At 40.4% G+C, this 23134-nt stretch overlaps 1 protein-coding gene across 1 annotated transcript; it reads right to left on the minus strand.

Annotated features, from left to right (window-relative positions):
- Positions 1–10691: 10691 nt before the first annotated feature.
- LOC307041621 (homeobox protein DBX1-A-like) lies at positions 10692–20987 on the minus strand. The gene is made up of 4 exons (XM_079685078.1): positions 20578–20987; positions 19928–20008; positions 12561–12763; positions 10692–11189 (listed from the first exon to the last, which is right to left on the minus strand). Exons 1-4 carry the CDS (start codon positions 20918–20920, stop codon positions 10893–10895), a joined length of 924 nt encoding a protein of 307 aa, XP_079541204.1. The 5' UTR covers positions 20921–20987; the 3' UTR covers positions 10692–10892.
- Positions 20988–23134: the final 2147 nt, after the last annotated feature.

Raw genomic sequence — 23134 nt, forward strand, 5'->3', positions numbered from 1 at the left:
CGGCACGTGACCTCCCGCGTGTGACGTAACCTATGGACGTAACAAGGGGGAGAGCGGCCGGTGTAATGTATTAATAAACATGGATCCCAATGCTAGTTTCGACACAGAAGACACATATGACGGACCACAACCTTATAATTATGAGCCTGCTAGGCGTCCAAGAGGCCAGGAGCAGCCAAGGATTAGAAGAAATAACGGCCATCGGAGAGAAATTGAGCTGTGGTGTGAGGAGAGTGGAGAACTGGGCAGCTATCTTGGTGAGTGACCGGTGTTAGCTACAGAATGTTAGCTAACGTCACATCACAACATTGTGAAGTTAGCTATCACATATCAGGCTATAACAAACGTAGCAATGATAATATAGTAACGTTACTGTCAGGACTCTTGATACTGATCCATAACAAAAACTAATGCGCAAGTATCAGCCGTATCTCACGTTACCTAATGCAACTCCACACTACGGTGCTGTGTACCGGAGGAGAGACGCGAGATACGGCTGATACTTGACGATCTGGCGGAGAAAGGTTGTGGAGCCTCCGTTGATATGCCGTTGTAAATGGCTTGATGGAAAGTAGGTGTGTAGTCGGGGAGGGTGCACAGCTGATTGAAGTAGGTGAGTGGAGGTTGAGCCGGGAGCCAGGAGTGACAGCCACGCACACACAAACAACACAGACAGGGGGAAACAAACAAACACAAAGGAGACGGCTGGAGCAGTACAGCCACCACAGCGTTACCTAATGCAACTCCACACTACGTCTTACGGTGCCATGTACCGGAGGGGAGAGAGAGAGAGAGCAACGAAGGGGGGGGGAGAGAGATGTAATACGGTTTCCTGATAAAGCTGTGGAGAGTATGTGCTGCAGGGAGGTGGATGCACAACGCACCCAGGAACGAACGCTAGCTCCGGTCCTTTTTACTGTGGACTCGATGTCCTGACAGGCTGGTATTTGCTCAAACCTGCACAAAGACAATACTGCACCATGATTACAAATGGTGAAATACAATGTAAAACTACCAAAAAATACCAGCTCACTAAAACACAACCGCTCAACTCAACGCAACTACTAACTATACCCGCGGTCAGAGAGCGGAGATGTGTCCCCTGTGTGATGTAATATGACGCGTTTGACGTACGACCTTAAAAAAAAGCCGTTTTTAAGAGCAGAGCTCAAAATTGCTCCTTTCCCTCTGAATTCCTGCACTTATATCTCATAAAACATATCAAATCCTACATTCACTTTTTTAATTGTAATTTTTAAGCAAGTTTAAACATAAATGTAGAAAAAAAAAACCCTGCAAGATGCTCTTTAAAACCAGTGCCAAATATGTCAAATCTGTAAAGTTTTTGTAAAACTACAGAAACAAACTCTCAATGGCCACCAATCTGCAGATCACACACATCAATTTTACAAAAGATGTGACAAAGATGTTTACACTGCCGACAGTCATTATTTTAAACCGTATGAACACATTGAACGCAGAATGCTTGCTCATTCATTTGTTTCCCTCGACCACGATGGTTGCCATCGTATGGTCAGATCCTGGGGTGGACCGGTCACTGATGATGGCGATATTCATGTCCTTTTGAAGCACTTATTAAGCATTATTGATTGGGGTGTGGTCAAAAGTGCAATATGCTTCAAAATGTAACTGACAGAGAGCAGTGCTTTTGTCCTGTGTTTTTACACAATGCCCATGGATTTTATTTTATTTCAAGATTTTTAATTCCGTCGCTAAACTCCTTGAAAAGGTCCTCCTCCTTGTATCCAAGGCACACGACAAGGCAGCGGATGGCTAGTTCTCTGCGTCATTCACTTGTATTGTGCTATTTTTGAAAAAGGAAAAAAAGGGAAATTACCTAAATTAATATATTCTGAATGGGTGACTGCCAACAACTTGCATTTCAATGACAACTCTAAATAACTATCCTACCTCAAGAAGCATGTCCTTGATCTGCTTCACCGAGATTCATTTTTAATACAAAGCGAGATCACAATAGTAACCAAAGTATTTTAGTCTCACATTAGCCTCTACTACTTTGCAGTTCAAAGGCTGCTAATTTTGGTCAAACAGCAATTTGCCTATACAGTGCAACTACAAGGCTATCTACTGTATTTGAATGACAAAAGAGGACACTCACCTTAAAATGTTCTTTGTATATTTCTATTTGTCTTAACTGTCGGAACTTGTCCAGGCATGTTAAGTAGGAGTGGACTTGAAATCCTTAACTGAAGGTGTAGAAAAATTAAGTTATCAAGCCGATTGCATTACTTACTACAACTTGAATTTAGTTTTAAGTCAATTAACGCATAAATAAGAGTTCAAATTACACACAATATTAAGTTGATGTAATTACCAACATTATTACGTCAACACAACTTATAAATTAATGTTTGCAACTTAAAATGTTTATCTAAATCAATTAACTCAGATTTGTATCTTGAAACCATGCATTTAATTAAGTGGAGATGAAAGGTCGCCTGAATTCGTTTTTAGAGTGTACATTTACGTGTCTGCACCGCGCAAACAACCCCAATGTAAAGTGAATGAGGCTCCTTTGTCGTGGTGCACACACGCATTTCTACAACGTCCTGCAGTGAGCTTAAAACTTTTTTCAAATCTACTTTATAGCTTGTAGCTCACGGGAGGCTTCTTTTATTTTATTTGTGTTCATAATAATTGGTATTTTTCGTCAGAATGTATTGTGGCAACCCTGTCTCCTAAAATTACGTTCCCACAGAACTAAATTGTATTCTCAATTACGTTTAGCTAGAAACGTATTTTCTCCCACGTTACGTTTGTTATGAACGTATCTCAAATATGTTTATTTCTACATATCTTCTAGAAACATATTTTCTCCCACGTTACATTTCTTATGATGAACATATCTTAAATACGTTTATTTTCTACATATCTTTGCCATTTATTGCCTTGCTTATAATAATGATAATAGTCATTTATAAATATCATTTAAGAGCACACATTTAAAATCAGTAGACGAGGCTGTAATTTCGCCAGCTGTTACTCTCATGAGCGAGGCAGAAAATAATAGTTTTAACATGCCAACAAGCTGCTGTGTCATTTATTGCAGGGCCATATTCATGGAGTCAACATTGGGGGGGACCAAAAATTCAATAAAAATTTGAATACTAATTTCCTGCCATTCTAAAGGAAAATACATAAAAAATCACTAACACATTGGATACTTTAAAACCTGTTAAACCCCATGCCCCTGCCCCAGGGGGCAAAACACAACAATAGTCACGAAACTGAGAAGCATCCTCAATGTGGGTGGGACAATTTGACGGTGGATGTGGGCGGGCCGGGGACCTAACCTCCTCTAGGGGGGTCCGGGGGCATGCTCCCCCGGGAAGATTTTTTTTTTAATGTTGAAGTTAAAAGCATCAATCTGGTGCACTTTGAGAGCAACATTAGGGACTAAATCTATGGATACATCTCAACAACACCCATGTGAAACAGAACTGAACAGATTTACTTTTTCTTTATGCATATTTTACAAATCACTCCCTTTTTAAACTGTAGTATGAGTTGGAATGATTTCATACCTGTTATTCTGTTATTCTCTTATTTTGTATAACTATAATGATCATATAAAGGTGTGCCTTGGAAATACTTGTTTTGCATCAATCTTGATACAGGGTAATTATTATATGTTATAGTTTGGATTCCTAAAGCTTTTAGTCTACTATCCCATCATTCAAGGGTGGTTTTCACAATAAGTAATGGTTTATTTTTTGCACGGACACTATCATTTACATTTTTTTACTATGTTCAAACTGAATTTACTTTAAAAACATCTATATTGATTCTGACTTTTTCTACATCCAACTCACAGGTTTATCATTGCTTTGAGAAAAAAGATTATTAATTTAAACATTTTTAGAAGCGAAGATATAGTCAATTGTTCTGCATCGCCCGTTGCCCTGTACTTTAGAAGCTGGCTTAAATTCCCACTCTCCTTCTGATCGCCTCGAAAAGCCAGACCTTGCCGCGCCAAGTACCTCACACCCTCAACAATCTTCATCAGATTTCTTCTTGCTTGTTGCTGCCGTCTTTCAAGCACACGTGAAAGTTGCACATTAGCAGGCTCTGGCTCCTGAATCCTAGTCATCACAGCTAATTTGTGACACTGGCTGTGTTTATGCACACTACATTTCTCCAGTGCCTTCTTCCAATTGTTATAACCAGTCTTCACAAATGCTGAATCTGCTTTTGACGCAAGCTTAGACTTTTGTGCTGCAAAGTATTTAGCACAATAGAAACAGAGGACCCCTTTTACAGAGGGGCTGTAATGGAGCCAGTTATGATCTTCAAACCACTTCTCCTGAAAGTAGAGTATTCTATTTGATAGGGTTTGACTAGGTATGACTTTCACACTTGGATGATTTGGGCAAAGTCCAAGCTCCTCCCCTTCCTTTCCTGTACCTTCATTTTCGCCGGCCTGGCTGCTCTCTCTCTCATTGTCAAACTCACTCTCCCTGCTTGATGGTATTATCTGAAATACATATGAGGAAGATCTCATCTTAAATTAACATTAACATTAAACTGCTATGTTGTCATTATTCTGTCTTAACCATCAATATAGCTCCTTTCTGACTTACCTCCATGTCACCAGCGCACACTCTCCCTGTCTGGTCGACATGCTCACATTCTCTCTCTCCGTCTCTCTCTTTACTCTGAACACACCAGAGTGAACATGGAAGAAATATCAGTAAACTTTTGACTAGAAAGACTGTTGATACACATTATACATATGGGGGGACACAGGAGTCTGTACATTAAAGTGGACCTATCATGCTATATTTGAATAATGTAGTGTAGGACCATACCTATATAAGGCATATTTATACTTTAAAAAACAAAACAAAAAAAACAGATCATGCATTTTAGCCATTCCTCATTTCGCTCAAATCAACACTGAGCCTGACATTTTGGATTCAATGAGAACAGCACCATATTTTGGCCTTTTAAATGTACTACAGCTTCTCCAGCTTCTCCAGCTTCTCCAGCGCTTTAGAACGGCAAAGCAAGTGGCTGTCTCCTCCTGATTGGTGGAGTTGGCCCAATAGCCGTAGCGCCACCGTCCTGACGTCAGGAATTACTTATTCCTCTTGTCTCGTCTCTGTGTGTGTGTGTTTGAATCTATCGTGTTGACTGCACCGATTTGATTGGCTGAGTAGCGTCACCTCCTTAAAACATTAAACAATAACTTTTTTAAACCTTTTTATTTTTATGTTTTAAACATATTGTATAAAACTCCCCCACTACTTGGACTATTCCTTGCACCCCTCTAGAATAAGCCCGAATGGTCTCAACCATATTGCATCAGTAACGTGCACTTGTTATTATAACAAGATCGCAAGGACACTTGTAGCGATCGAAAAATTGAGTGTTGTTCAGTTTGTGTGTTGTGGAACATGCATGTCCGTGCATGAAAATATACCACACACCCAATTACAATTGCATGTTCAATTGACTACCCTGGAAGTTAATACAGTTGTTAAAGTTGGAACAGCCTGTGGACAGCCGTTCTTCCTTGCATGTCAGTCGCCGACACCTTCTTACAGAGGACAGGCACATCTAGCTGCAGCACGACCCGTATATTTCCGCACGCCATGTTTTCAAGACATTTTTTTTTACATTTTCAACATGGTGGATAAATCCTTATATGCGTCCCGGCAACACACTGAACGTCAACTTTGCCTCCTTATTACACTCACCCCTACTTTAGTGGGAACAATGAGTCTGCGTCTTTGATGCACACAGGAAGAAACGCAGATATACTCTGGCTGCAGCCTTTACCGGTACTTGCTTTTGATCAAAGTCAATGCGGAAAACCTGCACTCACACAGGTAGGTGGAGGTGAAGGGAATGAGCACTTTTACAGCCTTTTTGGCGAGGTGGGGGAACTCGGTCTCCACAGACAGCCACAAGTGGGCAAGTGTCACTTTACTCGTCTTTTTCTCGTTCTTTTTTTTGTCTCACGCTGCGCCTCCCCTAAACCTCTCTGGCGCCCCCCAGGGGAGGCTCGCCCATACTTGTCAACCCTCCCGATTTTCGCGGGAGTCTCCCGATTTCATTGCCCTCTCCCGGTTTCCTCCCGGGGTCATATTTCTCCCGCATTTCTCCCGATTTCTGACTAAATCAGATTTACTCAGGACTGTTTCCACTCTGACTTTAATACAGCTACACCATTGTTTGGTTTCCATGGAAACACGTCTCTTTAGTAGCGCGCGCAACTGAAAGTCTGAGAGGGTGAGGCAGATAGTCACAGAAAACAGAACAAAAATCGACAACTACTCTACTCTCTGCTCACTCCTTTCCTGCCCACACATATGCTCCATCAAGGATGGTGCTACAGGCCGCAAGGCATTGCACTTAGAACTACAATATAAGCATGTTAATGTTAATCTAACAGCTCCGGCGAACCACTAGCACCCCCCCCCCCCCATTTCGCTCCCGATTTCTGAGGTCTCAAGGTTGGCAAGTATGGGCGCGCCTCACACTTTGAAAACCGCTGGTTTATGCAATATGATATCCGAAAAAAAAATTCTGTTTAGGATGTCCGAAAACACTACACTAACCATAATCCCCAGCTATCGTTTGGGACTACAGTCCCGTTGACAATCCCCGTGATTAATCTTCAAACTCTGGGATTGGATGTTGGAGTGGCAGTGCGCCAAGGATACGCCGAGCGTCAAGCTTTGAAATGGAACGAAACCACGGCAGACTATTCAAAACTGGACTTGAATGCCCCCCACGAACTACACATGCTGGCTATTGTGTTTCGCAACATGTTCTCTATGGCACGTCTCTACTGGGAATTGTAGTTTTAAAAGACGTTTTCGTTTTTCCCAAAATTAGAAGTTGACAGTATTAAATTGTTTACAGCCCTGGAGGTTTTGGCGAGAGGAAACACATTGGTGTGTACAGATGTAAAGCGTGTAATTACTAAATGGGTGAAAAAAAAAAAATGACAGCTCATTGTTACTTTGTAATTCTACTCCACTACAATTCAGAGGTTAACCTGGTATTTTACTCCACTACATTTATTTGAGTTACTTTGCAGATTCTGATTAATGATGTGAAATATAAAAAACCCTTAAAGCAGACTTTAGTTACACCTGAGTAAAATTCAGGGAAAGGTGATTGTCAAGTGCCAACAATCAGGAGAGATATTTGATAGTTGGTGCTTGAGAAGACTAAACATTTATCTGCAGATCTCTATAAAGTATATTCATTACTCGTTATTCTCTACTAATAGTTAATTAAAAACTGTATATAATGGCTATTTTGCACATCCCTTTCAAGATTTCAAGATTTTCTAAGGTTTATTGACATATCATATACACAACTAGGGTGTATGCAATGAATGAAAAACCTGTGACCCAATTGGGTCACAGGTTCCTCAACAGTGCATTACAAGACATCTATCAATATGTGTGTATACCTCCACCATTAAACTGTCATATTCTGCACATTTCTTATTCTATCTACATACATAAGAGTATAATTAATGTGTATAATATTAGTTAAAATAAGTGCTTCAGCATAGTTAACATAGCAGGAAAGCAATATATTAGACGTTAAGTACTTTTCCTCCTATTAATATCTTTGTACATCCAGCACTAAACTGTTTTATTGTAGAGATCACTTACAGTATCTTCTTGATTTTATATATTCTATATTTCTATCATTGACCTTCTACTTTCTCATAGTAGTTGCTTTAGAGAATTTTACAGCCGGAAGTAAGAATTCTCTCCACTTCGCTTGTCAAACCCCATGATAGTCCTCAAGCTCTGTGATTGGATGTTTTAGTGTGCGCCGAGGGTTCCGCCGAGCGTCGAACAGCACTTTGAAATGGGATGGAACCACGGCAGTCGGCAGACTGTCCAAAACTGGATTTGAACGGGTCCACCCCGACCCCCCGTCCCGTAACATTGCAGGAAAGCAATATATTAGTACTTTGTCAGGCTTAATATTTATACCCCCAAAGCTTTTTTCTTATTCAAAATAAGACCTTAACCTAAAGTATTCTTTAATGTTTAAATAAAGCCTTATTAGTTTGTCTGTCTGTGTCTCCTATTAATATCTAATAATAAAAATAATACATTTCAATAACGTGCCTTAACCACCAGGTGTCCCTTTCTATCAGCTTTGCACCGTTATGGTTTAAATATACCAATATGCAGATTGGATCAAATACAAAAGTCAGCCGAATTAGTATTGATCCTGCGAGGAGACTTATATTGTGAAGAGAAATTGAAGATTTTGTTTAATTGCTGATATTTATGATCCACGTCACATATTCAGTTTCGGCGGCAGTTCTTCCTATTTGTCTAGAAGTCTTCTCATCAGGGCTCTATAAATGGCGAACTACGGCAGATATGTAATATTTAATGCAGCCGAACCGTGTATTACAATGCCGTTATGTGATGACCTCCAAAGAGAAAAGCAAGCAAACTCGGAATAAAGTTTTTTTTAATTTTAATTTTTTATGTTTTCGGATTTCAGATCAACAGGAAGTCCGGTTAACTAAAATGTCCGTGCGGAACAATACCCCAACCCATAGATCCGCGGGTGAATAATGTCAATCACCACATTACACACATCCCTTCATATATACATTTTAATTTACATTAAAGTATTTTGTGAGGCCTTCTAAAATGTTTTTAAATATAATTAGGGTTGTAGTTGAAGAGTTTGTAAATTATTACAGGCAACGCAATCGCACAACGGCACGTCCGTTAATTCCACAACCACACAAATGGATTAACATCGATTTAATACATTAATGCAGCCTTTGTTTCTGCTAAAAGAGGTGTCGATCAGCTGGGGCAACAAGAAAATCGGCGAAATCGAGTGTGACTATTAAAAAAAAAAAGATTATTATATTAATATTGACAATAACAACCGACCGCCAGGAGTCTATTATCAACGCTATGGGAGGTCTATGAAGGTCTATGGGACACCCTGACCGTTGAAAACTGACTCTCAATGGGTACCCGTAATAAAGTGACGGGGAGGGGAGAGGAGTGAGAACGTGTGTGTGTGTGTGTGTGTGTCTGCATCTGTAGCCTGTTATTGTCTCATTATACCGCACTGTGAATGAATTAAAAGTAAATATATAAGTCGTCATGAACACATCTGTCCATCAGACAGAGGGCTGCTGTGCCTCCTGTCATCATTAATGGACGTCTCTTTAAAATGACCGCTCAGAGGAGAGGAGTTCTCATTTCTCTAACCGCCTGCTGCTTCCCCACCTCTCTCCTCGGTTCCCCTCCTCGGCTCCTCCGCTCGCATCTCCTGTGGGCGGGACTAAGACACGAGGATAGGAGTCGAGGAGGGGAATCTCAGAAATTAGACACGGCCCTAGTCACAGAACTTAGTGTGCCTGCTGCTCAAAAGGGGGCGGGTCCAGCTGAGAATCAGCCATTCTCTTCAGGGCTGAAATAGAGGGATATGAGGGATGTCTAAAAAGGCATGATCTGTTTGGTATTTTGAGCAAAACACATCATAGACATGTTTTTATATATTTTTTATATATCTGAAAAAAAAAGGCCTAAAAATAGCATGATAGGAGATCTTTAAATATCAACACCGACTGTAGGAGTATGTATAAGTTATCTATCAAATATAAACCTAACATCCCACTTTCAGTGGGAGCGCTTCTTTTCCTCAGCTGTTCAGCCCGCTGAGGAAACAGCTGACGGTCTCCCCTGCTGAGGAGCTCATGTCCACATGTGGCAGTGTATTAACACAAATAATATTATTGATCAGCTCTGTTGCTTTTGTACATTTCTCAGATGAGATCAGAAACCAAAACACGACTTGTTCAACCTCTGCATCAATAATGTGATGATCAACCACTGAAGGTCGTCTGAAACAAACTGCTGCTTAAGGGATGTTTTCTTTTTTTTTGGTGCTATACAGTCCTGTTAAATAGTCTCTTCATTCTTAATCACAATGTTATGGTCTGTCAACAAATTGCCGTACAACAGTTAATGTGTAAATTGGATTGTGTCTAATCTCTTGTATTCTATCTTCCACTCACAGGTTTGCAATTTAAATTGACACATGCCATAAAGAATAATTTTCCTATTTTTAAATATGTCATAACCTTTTTTTGATAGAAATTCTTGCTTTAACTCATGTTTTGACAGTGAAACTTTGACGGATAGTAAGTATAACTCTTTCTGAAGTCGAGGGTTTAATCAAGAAGAACTTTTCAAATGAATAAAATGATATGAGTTGAAGAACTATGTGTATACTGTATATTGAACTGTATGATCTTAAATCTTAAAGTTAGAGCTCAGATGATGTTGAAGGTCACAGCTCATGTTTTATTCTGATGTTGTTTCCTCAGTATGACAATCAACATCTTCGGGCGCTGTACACTAGATGCCCACTGCTCCTAGTACTAGACTCCTGGTATTAGGATGGGTTAAATGCAGAGGCCAAATGTCACTGTGTGTGCTGTGTGCTCTGCATGTGTGACCATTAAAGAGGGGTTTCATCCCTCCCAATTCTATTCTAAACATCGTGAAAAAATGAGACTTTTTTTAGATTTATTTGAGAAAATATAAAGAATACAAATATGTATAGAAAGAACAATTTCTAATTAAAAGTTGATTTCACATTTCCCTCTAAAATATCTAAAATGGCTCAGTATATCTTATTTAATATAAAGGTATACAGACTAAATATAATAATATAAACAACACTGTACAGACATATGTCACAAAGGAAATAGAGTTCAGTTCAGATTCTTCACTTCCATTCATCTTGTCTTTCCTACATTCTGTTTCTGTCCTTTCATCCCACTGAGGGGACGTCCGTATAAAAAGAATGGAGAGAATCAGATGAATCTTCTATGAAACTGTGATCTCCTCTTCCCTGTCCGACTCGGAGAGCTCCGACTGTTTGCTGGACTCTGACGGAGAGGAGGGGCTGTGAAGAGGATGGAGGTGGTGGTGAAGGTGTGAGTCGTGGCTGAGGGGGGCCGTCCTGTCCAGCCTGTGGCAGGAGGGGCTGCCTACATCAGTCAGGTCTGGGTGGGGGTTGGTTTTGGTGGGGAGGGTCTGCTGGCGGCAGCCGCCAGTGGACAGCAGCTCCCTCTCCTTGGAGTTCCTCCATTTCATCCTGCGGTTCTGGAACCAGATCTTCACCTTCACAGACACAAACACTGTCATTGACATGCTTATCCACTATCAACTACCATCAACTACCACCAACTATTATCAACTAGCATCAACTACAACCAACTACCATCAACTATTATCAACTACCATCAACTATCAACTACCATCAACTACCACCAACTATTATCAACTATTATCAACTACCACCAACTGTTATCAATTACAATCAACTACCACCAACTACCATCAACTATTATCAACTACCATCAACTATCAACTACCATCAACTACCACCAACTATTATCAACTATGATCAACTACTATCAACTACCATCAACTATTATCAACCACCATCAACTACCATCAACTATTATCAACTACCATCAACTACCATCAACTACCACCAATTATTATCAACTACCATCAACCATTATCAAATACCATCAACTACCATCTACGACCAACTACCATCAACTACCATCAACTACCACCAACTATTATCAACTACCTTCAACTACCACCAACTACCATCAACTAGCATCAATTATTATCAACTATCATCAACTATTATCAACTACCATCAACTACGACCAACTACCATCAACTACCACCAACTATTATCAACTACCTTCAACTACCACCAACTACCATCAACTACCATCAATTATTATCAACTCCCATCAACTATTATCAACTACCATCAACTACCATCAACTATGACCAACTACCATCAACTACCATCAACTACCATCAACTACCATCAACTACCACCAACTATTATAAACTACCTTCAACTACCACCAACTACCATCAATTATTATCAACTACCATCAACTACAACCAACTACCACCAACTATTATCATACCATCAACTATTATCAACTACCACCAACTACCATCAACTACCACCAATTATTATCAATTCCATCAACTACCATCAACTACCACCAATTATTTTCAACTACTGTACCATCAACTACCATCAACTATTATCAACTACCATCAACTACCACTAATTACCATCAACTACCACAAACTATTATCATACCATCAACTACCACCAACTACCACCAACTACCAGGGCACAGTGGGCTGATAGGGAGGGGGGGGGGGGGCAGGAGCTCCAACAAGCCGTGTAGGACAGAGAGTGAATACACATACTATACAGAGATGCTGTATGAGAAACCAATGTGAGTTTGGAACATTGAACAATGTAAATATATTCTAGTAGACCTTAACAATGGAATTATGATCAGAAGAAATGGCCATGACATGGGACCTTTAAGCAATTTGTGTCTCATGTGTTATTGTTATTTAAGTCTTGAATTTCATCACATGCTAAAGAAGAACTGTAAATCAACATTTTATAACTGAGAAACTGTATTAAAGTGTAAGTACCTGTGAGTCTTTCAGTCCCAGCTTACTGGCCAGTTTCTTCCTGTCTGTTTTGCTGATGTATTTCTGCTTCTGGAACGTTCTCTCCAGGGCCTTCCTCTGGAGGTCTGAGAACACAGCCCGCCGCAGCATGCCCCTCCGGGGCTTCCCTCTGGGGGCCAGGGGCCACGAAAATGTTCCCGGGACAGGAACCACAGAGGAGGAGGCTGGAGGGAGACAGGAGAGCTTTAACTGGCTGATGTAGAGGAACAGAATACAGAGACACATCCTCCACAAAACATACCCCGTATATTACATGACAAATACAGACATGGGACAAGAATATTTAAATGTTGTAGATTATTTTACAAGAATCCTGGAAAACTTCGTTACATACTTGAAGTCATTTTCTAAAAGCAGGCCATAAAAAGGCGTTTCAGCTTTAGGTAGGAGGTTTACTATCCAGAGTCACAAACACTATCAATCACTTAATGACTGAAAAATGGCTGAGGACTCATTTCATAAGCAAAAAAGCATCCATCAACATAAGCCCCCCCACCCCAAAGGAAGACGCCGCTGGTGTGACATCACCTACTGAACGGATGAACAGCAGTGATGCAATTCTGCATTTACCTCTTCACACATATTTTGTGAGTGCACAATATCAATATAAAGTCATAATGTTACACACTCTATATTTGCCTGCAGTCGTTTCCTTGTCAGCTGCTACAAATGAAACTTATTTAGTCAATCCTTTTACACTTGAATAAATACGCAGATATTTATATTTGCAATGTTTAATGCTCAGACCATTATAATTTAAGGTAAGAGGTATGGAGCTATTTCAGGGTCATAAGTTTTGATCGTTCAAAAAAATATAATTTATTTGAAAGTCCAATTCTTCATCCTGAAGTTTGAAAAATACAATGTTGTATTCAGAACAAAAAAAAGTATTTAAAATAATTTTTCAGGTTGAATATTATTTTTGATTCAGTTCAGCAATTTTTTTTAATAAAATATTTATTTTCATATTTCACTTTTATACATATTTTGATATTAGAATACTTGTTTTTTTCCGTTTCAGATTTTACGTTTTCAGATTCAAAACAATAATTTTTTCAGTTTCAAATCTTTGTTTTTCAGGTTTCAATCTTTTTTTCGCCTTCAGATCGTTTTTCACTTTCAGATCTTTTTTTTCGCTTTCAGATCTTTTTTTTCCGCTTTCAGACTTTTGACCCTGATATTGCTTCGGGGGGCGGGGTTTACCAAAGAGTCGTTTGGCACCATGAGTGAAAGCCCTCCCTCTGTCATGATGCCTTCATGGATGTTAGGTAGCGCAAGAAATACAACTACACACTTTCTATACCCAATACTCCCGTGATTGGTGGTAAACAAAACTGATACCAGCATCAAAGTTCCGTTAAGCGAGCTGTTGAGGATCGTAGTTGGCAACAATCAAGGTATAAGAGCACTAAACTGTGCTAGAATCTGGAATCACGTATCCGCAATCAAGCGTTGTCCTTCCCCACTTCCACGTAGCTCCATGAACGCAGCATAGTATTGGCTTGGTTTTTGCGATCAGAATCAGAATACCTTTATTAGTCCCACAGGGGATACATTTACATTGTTACAGCAGACAAGAGCCAAAGACAGCTTAATGTTACCTAAAGCATGCATACAAAAAGTATTAAAGATAAAAAAAAACTAGAGAATGCAATTCCTGAAGAAATTGCTAGTGGGAATGCTTTATGCTGAAAATCTGACGCTAAACTGTTGAAATGTAATGTGTAAGAAAAAAAGTGAATAATTTAGATTTAAATGATACATACAACACTGGGGGCTTGAATGTGTGATGAGAGAAGAAAAGAAAGTGAAAAGGCTTGGAATAGCAGCAGAATATTTGAACCGCAAACTTCTGAACTAACTTGATGGCGAATGATCTGTCGCCATGGCAACGACATTTGATGACACCTCATAATACGCTTAGATGCGTTGATGGCTGCATTGTTACCAAACCTGTGAAGTTTTGGGCTGTTTGGAGTATTTTCACTGAAGTTATGAGAAAACCTTGTTTCAAGTCGAGCATTGTGTTGCCATGGCAACGGCATTTGAAGAAATCTCAAAACTGTCCCGTAGATGTCTTCACGGCTGGACTATTAGCACACTTGTGAAGTTTGAGCACTTTTTGAACATTTGCATAGGAGTTATAGCGACATCATGTTTTATGGCGAGGGATGCGTTTCCATGGAAACGGCATATGGTGAGATCTCAAATTTGGCGTAGAGCTGTTGAGGCATGGACCGGTGATATACAAGTGAAGATTGGGGGACGATTGGACCGTGTCCATTGAACTTATAGCGACATCATGTTTTATGGCGAGGGATGTGTTTCCATAGAAACAGCATATGGTGAGATCTCAGATTTGGCGTAGAGCTGTTGAGGCATGGACCGGTGATATACAAGTGAAGATTGGGGGACGATTGGACCGTGTCGATGGGACTTACAGCCACATCGTGTTTCATGGCGAGTGGTGCGTCGCCATGGCAACGGCATTTGATGACACCCCATACTACGCTTAGATGCGTTGATGGCTGCATCGTTACCAAACCTGTGAAGTTCTGGGCTGTTTGGAGTATTTTCACTGAAGTTATGAGAAAACCGTGTTTCAAGGCGAGCAATGTGTTGCCATGGCAACGGCATTTGAAGAAATCTCAAAACTGTCCTGTAGATGTCTTCACGGCTGGACTGTTTGCACACTGCTATCTGAAGTCTGCTGCTCTGAGCATGTCAGTTGGAGTGATGACATCATCGTGTTCCATTGCACAGGTGTTTATAGTTGAGCTAACGAGGTGCCTAGACTTCAAAGGCTTCATTGTTCTGAATGAGAGATGAACCTCTTACATGCAGTGCTTGAATTGGGCCGGTACTCACCGGTACGCAGTACCGGCACTTCTGATTTTTACCCAGCCGCCGGCAATATATGTATATATTGTAAACGCAACGCAGCGCAAATGTGGGTCTGACTCTGCCTCACAGAGAGTGACTGGCTGTCTACATGACGTGGCCTGCCGACATTGCCACTTTCATACAGATCATACTAATGCCCTCGATTGATCTCTGTGTGTCATTCAAGCTCGGGAGGGTGTGTGTTGGTGTATGTGTGGCGCGAGCGAGCGAGAAAGCGCGCGCACCGGTTACGTGTATTGTTGTTAGCATCTGGTGCTAGCTAGCTGCGCTAACGGATATGAGGAGCTGTTTCAGCAACAAGGTGGAGGGAGAGTCCTTTGCTGTCAGACTGAGAGGCTGTAACTACAGCTCTGGTGAGGTAAATTACTCTCTGAGTCTTTAGATAGTTAACTTAGTTTAAGTTATCTCAGTGGGTCTCAAACGGTTCGGTCACCATTTATGTAAACACATATTTCCATTTGAGGGGGTAGTGATTCGTAAAATATGCATGAATAATACAAAGAAAATGTTAACGAGGTGAAAAAAGGTAAGATAAACTTGTTGAGAGTTAAAACTAGTCTTTGCTGTTGCCTCAAAGAGGAGCAGGGGGGAGAGGAGGGAGACAGGAGAGGCCGATTCAGGAGCCCAGACACACTCACAACTATAAATGAACCAAAAACAAATAAATAAACAAGTTTCAATGTTTTTTCATATTGGATATTGTGGTTATGGCCATGTACTTATGATTTTATGATTATTTAAATGTATACATTTTTGTTTCATATGGGTGTAGTCTCTTTATTTCCCCCTCAAAATGCACCAGATTGATGCATTTAAGTCCAACATTTAAAAAAAAATCTTACCGGGGGAGCATGCCCCCGGACCCCCCTATAGGATTTGAGGCCCGGCCCCACTGTTCCCAAATAGATTTGCAATTTTTTTTAAACAGTAACCCATCTCCATGTGTTTCTTTTTGGGTAGTAGATTTAAACTAGAGGGCTATCACTTTGTGCAGCAACGCTATTGACAAATAAATCCAGCAAATTGGCACAAAAAACTGGTAGTGGCCAAAGGGACGAGGAGTCATTTAACCAGCCAGTAGGAGTCAAGCTTTACTTTCTTTTATATCCATAAAGAAAAAGTAAATCTGTTTACAGTTGTTTCATTATGGATGTTGAGAGGTATCCATATATCTCTTCATTTTGCTCTCAAAGTGCACCAGATTGATGCATCTAACTTCAATATTTTAAAAAAAATGTTCCCGGGGGAGCATGCGCCCCGGACCCCCCTAGACTAGAGGGTGTCAGGTCCACTCCCCACTTATAAAAATAGCACTTTACCACTGCACCCCCTCTAATCTCAGATGCAACCTGAGTCATTTTGTTTAAGTACAGTGAGCCTTTCTAAAATATACAGTAAAGAGACAAACCCACCAGCATTATAGGATATACTATGACTTTGTGCCAAATACTTGTTGCTGATTTAGAGTACTGGCACCTTTTTTATTCCAATTCAAGCACTGTTTACATGTGAGCGTTTTGTGGAAGAACCGTAACAAATATCTGTGAAATTTGAAAACGTGAGGCATGTCAAGGAAGTTGAGTATCTGAAGTGTAATTTTTGTGTAGTTTCGGGTTAATAATGTGGCCTTTTTGGCAGATTAACTAAAGGTGTGCGGCTGCTGCCGTGAGGAAATATCAGCCTGAAATTACAATGGGCTTTAATGGAGGAATGCTGAACGTTTTTGTCACTTCATGCCCTCAAAAAGCATTTTGTTTAATTATTTTTTGCTTAATTATTTGTCATTTTTCAACCTACGGGATGTTTTCCTACGTTTGTCATGAAAAATTATGTCTCAGGAATGTAGGGTTTGGGAATTATGGCAGTTTTAATAAAATATATGAAGGCAAATCTCAAACTGTCCTCCACTCTAACTCTGACATCACGCACTCTGTGATGAATTATGGGATGTATCTCTGGAATTATGAAAGTTATGAATGAGAAAAGTAATAGCCATCGATTCCCGACCGAGCTGAACGTTTTGATGTTTGAACGGAGTTTCTGCGATGTTCAATGCGGGAGAAGAAGCGCGGCAAAATAAGTCGGTGGAATAATAAACTTTTCGTGCGTAGAAGAACAGTTAGTTGGAATGCTGTTAACAACATTCCCACTAAAAAAAAATATATATTTTTAAAGTTACACATTTTACATAATACACACCCTGTGACAGTTCTGCAGATTTAGCAGCCAGGTATATATTGCACAGTTTTTAACGGCATATATTGCACATACTGCAAAAATTGCACATAGTTTTTTTTTTTTTGAATGATCAAAATGTATGACCCTGAAATAGCTCCATAAAGAGAGGTTTTTGTTTCATCTTGAGGATTCCGATTATTTTCTCATTGTGTTCTACATTGTGAGGGGAATAAATGTATCTTTTTTTTTTATCCCAGGCTTCTTTTAAATTTCCTGTAAGTCAAACATTTTATAAATGAGAGGAATCAATCAAAACATCGAATCATTTTTTTTTTCAGCCGTATATGACGCTCTTGTTTTGGATTCATATTGGAATGGTCCTCATGATTACAATTTTTTCTGCTGATTTACCGGCAGTTTTGCTAAACTTGGATTGTTTTGTCATTATATTCCACATTCCTGTGTTCTCAGAAAAGAGTCACCATGCTTGTTCCATCATCAGCGCACAAGCTCCCTGATGCTGCCCACAATACGGCGTTCTGCCTGAAATCTGCTGTTTAAAGCCCAATTTGTCCAGCAGTGGAAACAGAGCCTATGCTAATGAGCCGGGCTCTCAAAGCTCCGCTCACACACTGCGTCTGATGAAGCGTGAAGCGGGCTGGATGGGCTGCAAATGCACAGAGAAAGGGGATTGTGTTGTAATGAATTGAGAGGAAAAGGCAGTCGACAGGCCACTATATTACAGGCCCATTAAAAAGCGCTCAGGACAGCTCAGCTTCACACTGCTGTACACAGCTCCTTCAACATATTCTACTCTAATTGTTCAATATGCTGGCAAATGTCAAATCAAACGAATTAAATCCAGGGACTGAAATTTCAATTTGACAGAAATGTGTTAGCAACATAGCTAAGTCAAAAAATAAAATAATGTAAGGTGCTAGTGTGTGTGTGTGTTAGTACTTGCGTGTGTGCGTGCCTATGCTTGCGTGTGTGTGTGTGTGTCTGTGTGTGTGTGTTTGGTTGTGGCTCCTTTGGTCACGGTGCTGGGATCTTTGTAGGGATGCGGAGGGGCTTGGTGGGAAAACGACGGCGCGTGAAGAGCTCTGAGGTCCTGGGTTGGGAAGATACCCGCCTCACATTTAGAGCATGACAAACGGCACTAATATATTTAGAGCGTGACAAACTGGACTAATTTGTAGATTAGGAGAACTGGTGCTAATGTCAGCAGTCACTGCGTCGCCTAAATAGTCCCTCAAATTGGCGGATCTGATTCCAGGCTGTCCGGGGTATTCCCATGCTAAAAGGCTGACAGGTCCAGGCCTCTGAGCCCTCAGCGTTCACACACTCAGAAACACACTCTCAGAAACACACTCTCAGAAACACACTCAACACATTCTGAGAAACACACTCTCAGAAACACACTCAACACACTCAGAAACACACTCTCATCCGTTTGCTGTTTGAGATCCGTGTTTTTTAATGTTACGTTTGTTCATAGCTGTAGTCAGATTAAAATCTTCCAGGAAAATTAATAGTACACACTCAATCATATTAAATAGTGAATCATATTATTTAGTAAATGGCTAAACTGTGACTTATTCACCTTTATATCAATATTTGGATTTTAAACGTATATATACACTTATTGTATTGTAAGTCGCTTTGGATAAAAGCGTCAGCTAAATGCAATGCAATGTAATGTAATATACTATATATGCTAATAATTTAAAACAAATATTACAAATATTATATGTATATATACATTTAAATGTGCCCAAACAAAGAACATGTGGGACTTTAAGTGATGTTGACTCACTTGTAATAATCAACACTGTAGATGTACTGCGATACTGTTACTCTATGAGATAGTCATTTAAAATAATTATTTCATATCACATTTATAATCAAAACGTATAGTATTGAGTCCAATAGCATTTCATTATTACAAATAAAAGAGAACGGATCAGCATGTTTTCTCTTCGGAAGTCTCTTGGCCGTTTGGTTCTTCGCAAAAATAAAAGGAAAATTGATTTCCCATGGATCAAATTGCCTTTCTTTAAAAGAACGTATAACCAGTAGATAATGGTAATTACAAAAGTAAGGGATATGAGTAGCCTATTTGGTGTTGATGTGGTAGACTGAAACAGTGGCCTGATTTGTGGCAGGGGAGAAAATATGTGTCTGTGTGATCAGATTTCCCCTGAAGACAGGTCAAAGTCTGCCTTGGAGTAGTGAAGCTCACCAACCTGTGAAGTAGGACGCTCGGATGAAGGGGTGAAGGCTTCCATCAAAGAAAGGCAAAGGGAAGGACTTCTGAACGCTCTGGACTGAGGAGCAGGAAACAAACAAGATGCTGAGTCAGGAGAAAGTTCAGACACCAGAGAACGACACGTTTACTAATACTTTAGGATTTATAGCTTAACATTTTAACAACACATATAGTAGCAACCTGGCCTATAGGGCTAACTCCTTCATTGAACAAATACAAATCAAATGTAAAGTTGTGTCTGATGCACCTCAGCAGTTTTCATGAATTGGCCCATTTTATGGGCTACAGTTTTTAAGACTCAACAATTGCAGTCAATACATTACTATACTTCCTGTGCTCTATTCTACTCTTCTACTTTTCTATTCTTTTCAACATTTATCTTTATCTATCATATTATTCTGTCAACAGTAGAGTAGGCTATAGCATCAATTCTGGTGGCTTTTGTGTGAAAAATTACATTGGAGTTGAAATTGCATGGCTAGTTGAATACAAAATAAATAATAATAACATTATTATTATTATTATTATTATACAAATTAAAATAATAATTATAGCCTTTAATTTTGCGATGTTTAAAAAACAATCATATCATAGCAATGATCATCATCCAATAATTGCTCTACTCACCACTCCGTGTGGACGGGGCCAGTATTGCGCTGACGCCGAACTTCAGGTACCCGGGCTCCGGGCCACCGGGCTGCGGGGAGCCGGCCGGCGGCACACAGCGCTCTGTGCCGGGCCCCCGTAGCCGGGGGGGGCCGCACTGCCCCGCGCTCAGCTGGAGAATGTCCCCGGGACTTCTGGAAGAAAAAGTCCGATGTATGTAGCTGACAGGCTGGCTCCATCTGAGGAGATCTTCCACCAGTAAGCCTGAGTGCAGGGACCGGTTCAGGGGCGAGGAGAGAGCCACAGGAGGACGCAGGAAGGCCGGGTAGAGAGGAGGCGGCAGCGCGCTGCAGGGGAACATCATGTCCGCAGAGGTTACAGGTTCTTGAGGGAAGTAAAGCGGAACCTCACGAACACTCTCTGCTCTCTGTGCACTCTCTGGAGAGGTTTTATACAAGCAGTCACTCCTACAAACAAACACGCACAGTCGCACACTCAAGCACATGCGCTTGTGCACGCGCACAAGTTCAAGCCTCTCTCCCTGCCTGATCTCTTTGAACACTAAATCCAGAGGATTGGTCAACGGTCCTCTGATCCTTTGTGATTGGACCACCTCCGTCACCACAAACATCACATTTCCGTCGTGCTTCTATCTTTTTATTGGGTTAATGTAAATGAAGCAGCTCATGTGATCCTTGCTCCGATGAAGAAACAGCAGGACGCAGAGCATGAGCACTTGTCTTCCAAATGACTTTCATGAAATAAGATATTCGAGCATTTTTCATTCGCGTCCACCTGTTGGCTCCTGCAGGTTGACAACATGAAACGGTGCTAAAATGTAGTATTCTGCTGTAAGAAGTAGACAGAATCTTAAGGGCAATGCACCATCTTCAGTCGCACGGAAGAATGGGCTTTCACCAGCCTCGTTATTCATTGTAAGTATGGATAAAGTAGAACAACTTTTGTAATATTACAAAAGTTGTTCTACTTTATCCATACTTTTTCTGACTCCCCTCCCAATTCCCCCGCCCACACGACATGAGACCATTAACATTCCAAAAAGAATGCCCTGCACCTTTGTCATTTCACCTGACCCTGTCCGATGACAGGCTGTAGGCCTAATTATAATAATACTATCAATAACAATAACAATAATAATAATAATAATAATAATGATAATAATAATAACAATAATAATAATAATAATAATAAAAATAATAACAACAATAATAATAATGATGATAATAACAATAATGATTATTATAATAATAACAATAATTATTATTATTATAATAATAACAATAATAATGATAATAATAGTAGGCTACAAAGCGCTTTTCAAACACATGCACGCACACTCATTAAATGTGAGTTTTACCCCTCGGTCCTCACCGTCAGCTCCACGGCTCCGGCGGCGCCAGGGGGGCCTAGTGGGAAGCACCGCCATGTATAGCCATAGCACACCCTAAGCACCCCCAAGAAATGTGTGTATTTTTTGTTTGTTGGTGAAATTCATAATTTGAAAAAAAGGATTGATTCGAAAATAATAAGCTACAGTACAGTATAGTAGCCTACTTCCAGGGTTTTGTGTAACGCGTTACAAAAGTAACGGAGTTACAGTGTCAGTAATGTATTACTTTTTGCTGTCACGAAGTAATGTAACGCATTACTAATGACATTTGGGTAATATAGGCTACTACCCATTACAATTCTCAGTAACGCATGCAGTTACAACTCATTTTAACCCGGAATTAAATGGTGTTTTGTTTTTTAAGAATTCACTAACATCGCGAGAAATTACGACACCAGAGAAAAATTGTGCGGGTAGATTAGTAAACCTGAGGCCTGTACTCAGTGGCGGCCGGTCCATAGGGGCGCTAGGGGTGCCGCCCCCCCTCTTCCCACATGTTTGATTGTCATTAAAAATTAAAAATTCATAAAAAAATATATTTCCCAAAAATATATATTTTTTATTTTTATTTTTATTTTTAAAGAACAAGGTAAATATTATATAGTTGGTATCAGTAAAATGTATAATCTACAATAAAATCTTGTTTAAAATTATTTTACGATGTCTAAAGTTACTGATAAGTCACATGTTTCCTGCCTGGCCGCAGCGTGTATCATTACCCTCTCTCGTCCGGGCGGTAGAAAAGAGCCCTCAGCCAGAGCAGCTGCAACCAACAAGCTGACTGTTGCTATCTGGAAACTATGCCGCCGAAACATAATTCCAGCCAATCAGCGTCGTCAGATCTGATGCTCAAAGGGCGCCCTTTCAGCGCCCTGGCCTGTGTGTCTGTTTAGACTCGTATCCAAGGTGACGCTACAGTAGGGGATGGCTGCGTCTGCAGTTGTAGGCTAGTGGATCGCCGGAGCTGTAGATTAACATTTGCATGCTTATTGTAGTTGTAAGGGCAAGGCCTGTGGCACCATGGACCATATGTGTGGGCTGGACCTGTATTTTACAGGAAAGGAGTGATCAGAGGGTCAAGTTGTCGATTCTTGTTCAGTTTTCCTCTTCCTCACCCTCTCAGATTTTGAGTTGCGCGCGCTGCTAAAGAGACGCGCTACCATGGAA

The sequence above is a fragment of the Notothenia rossii genome (assembly GCF_949606895.1).
Source record: "Notothenia rossii genome assembly, chromosome: 5".
In the NCBI taxonomy this organism is placed as follows: domain Eukaryota; kingdom Metazoa; phylum Chordata; class Actinopteri; order Perciformes; family Nototheniidae; genus Notothenia; species Notothenia rossii.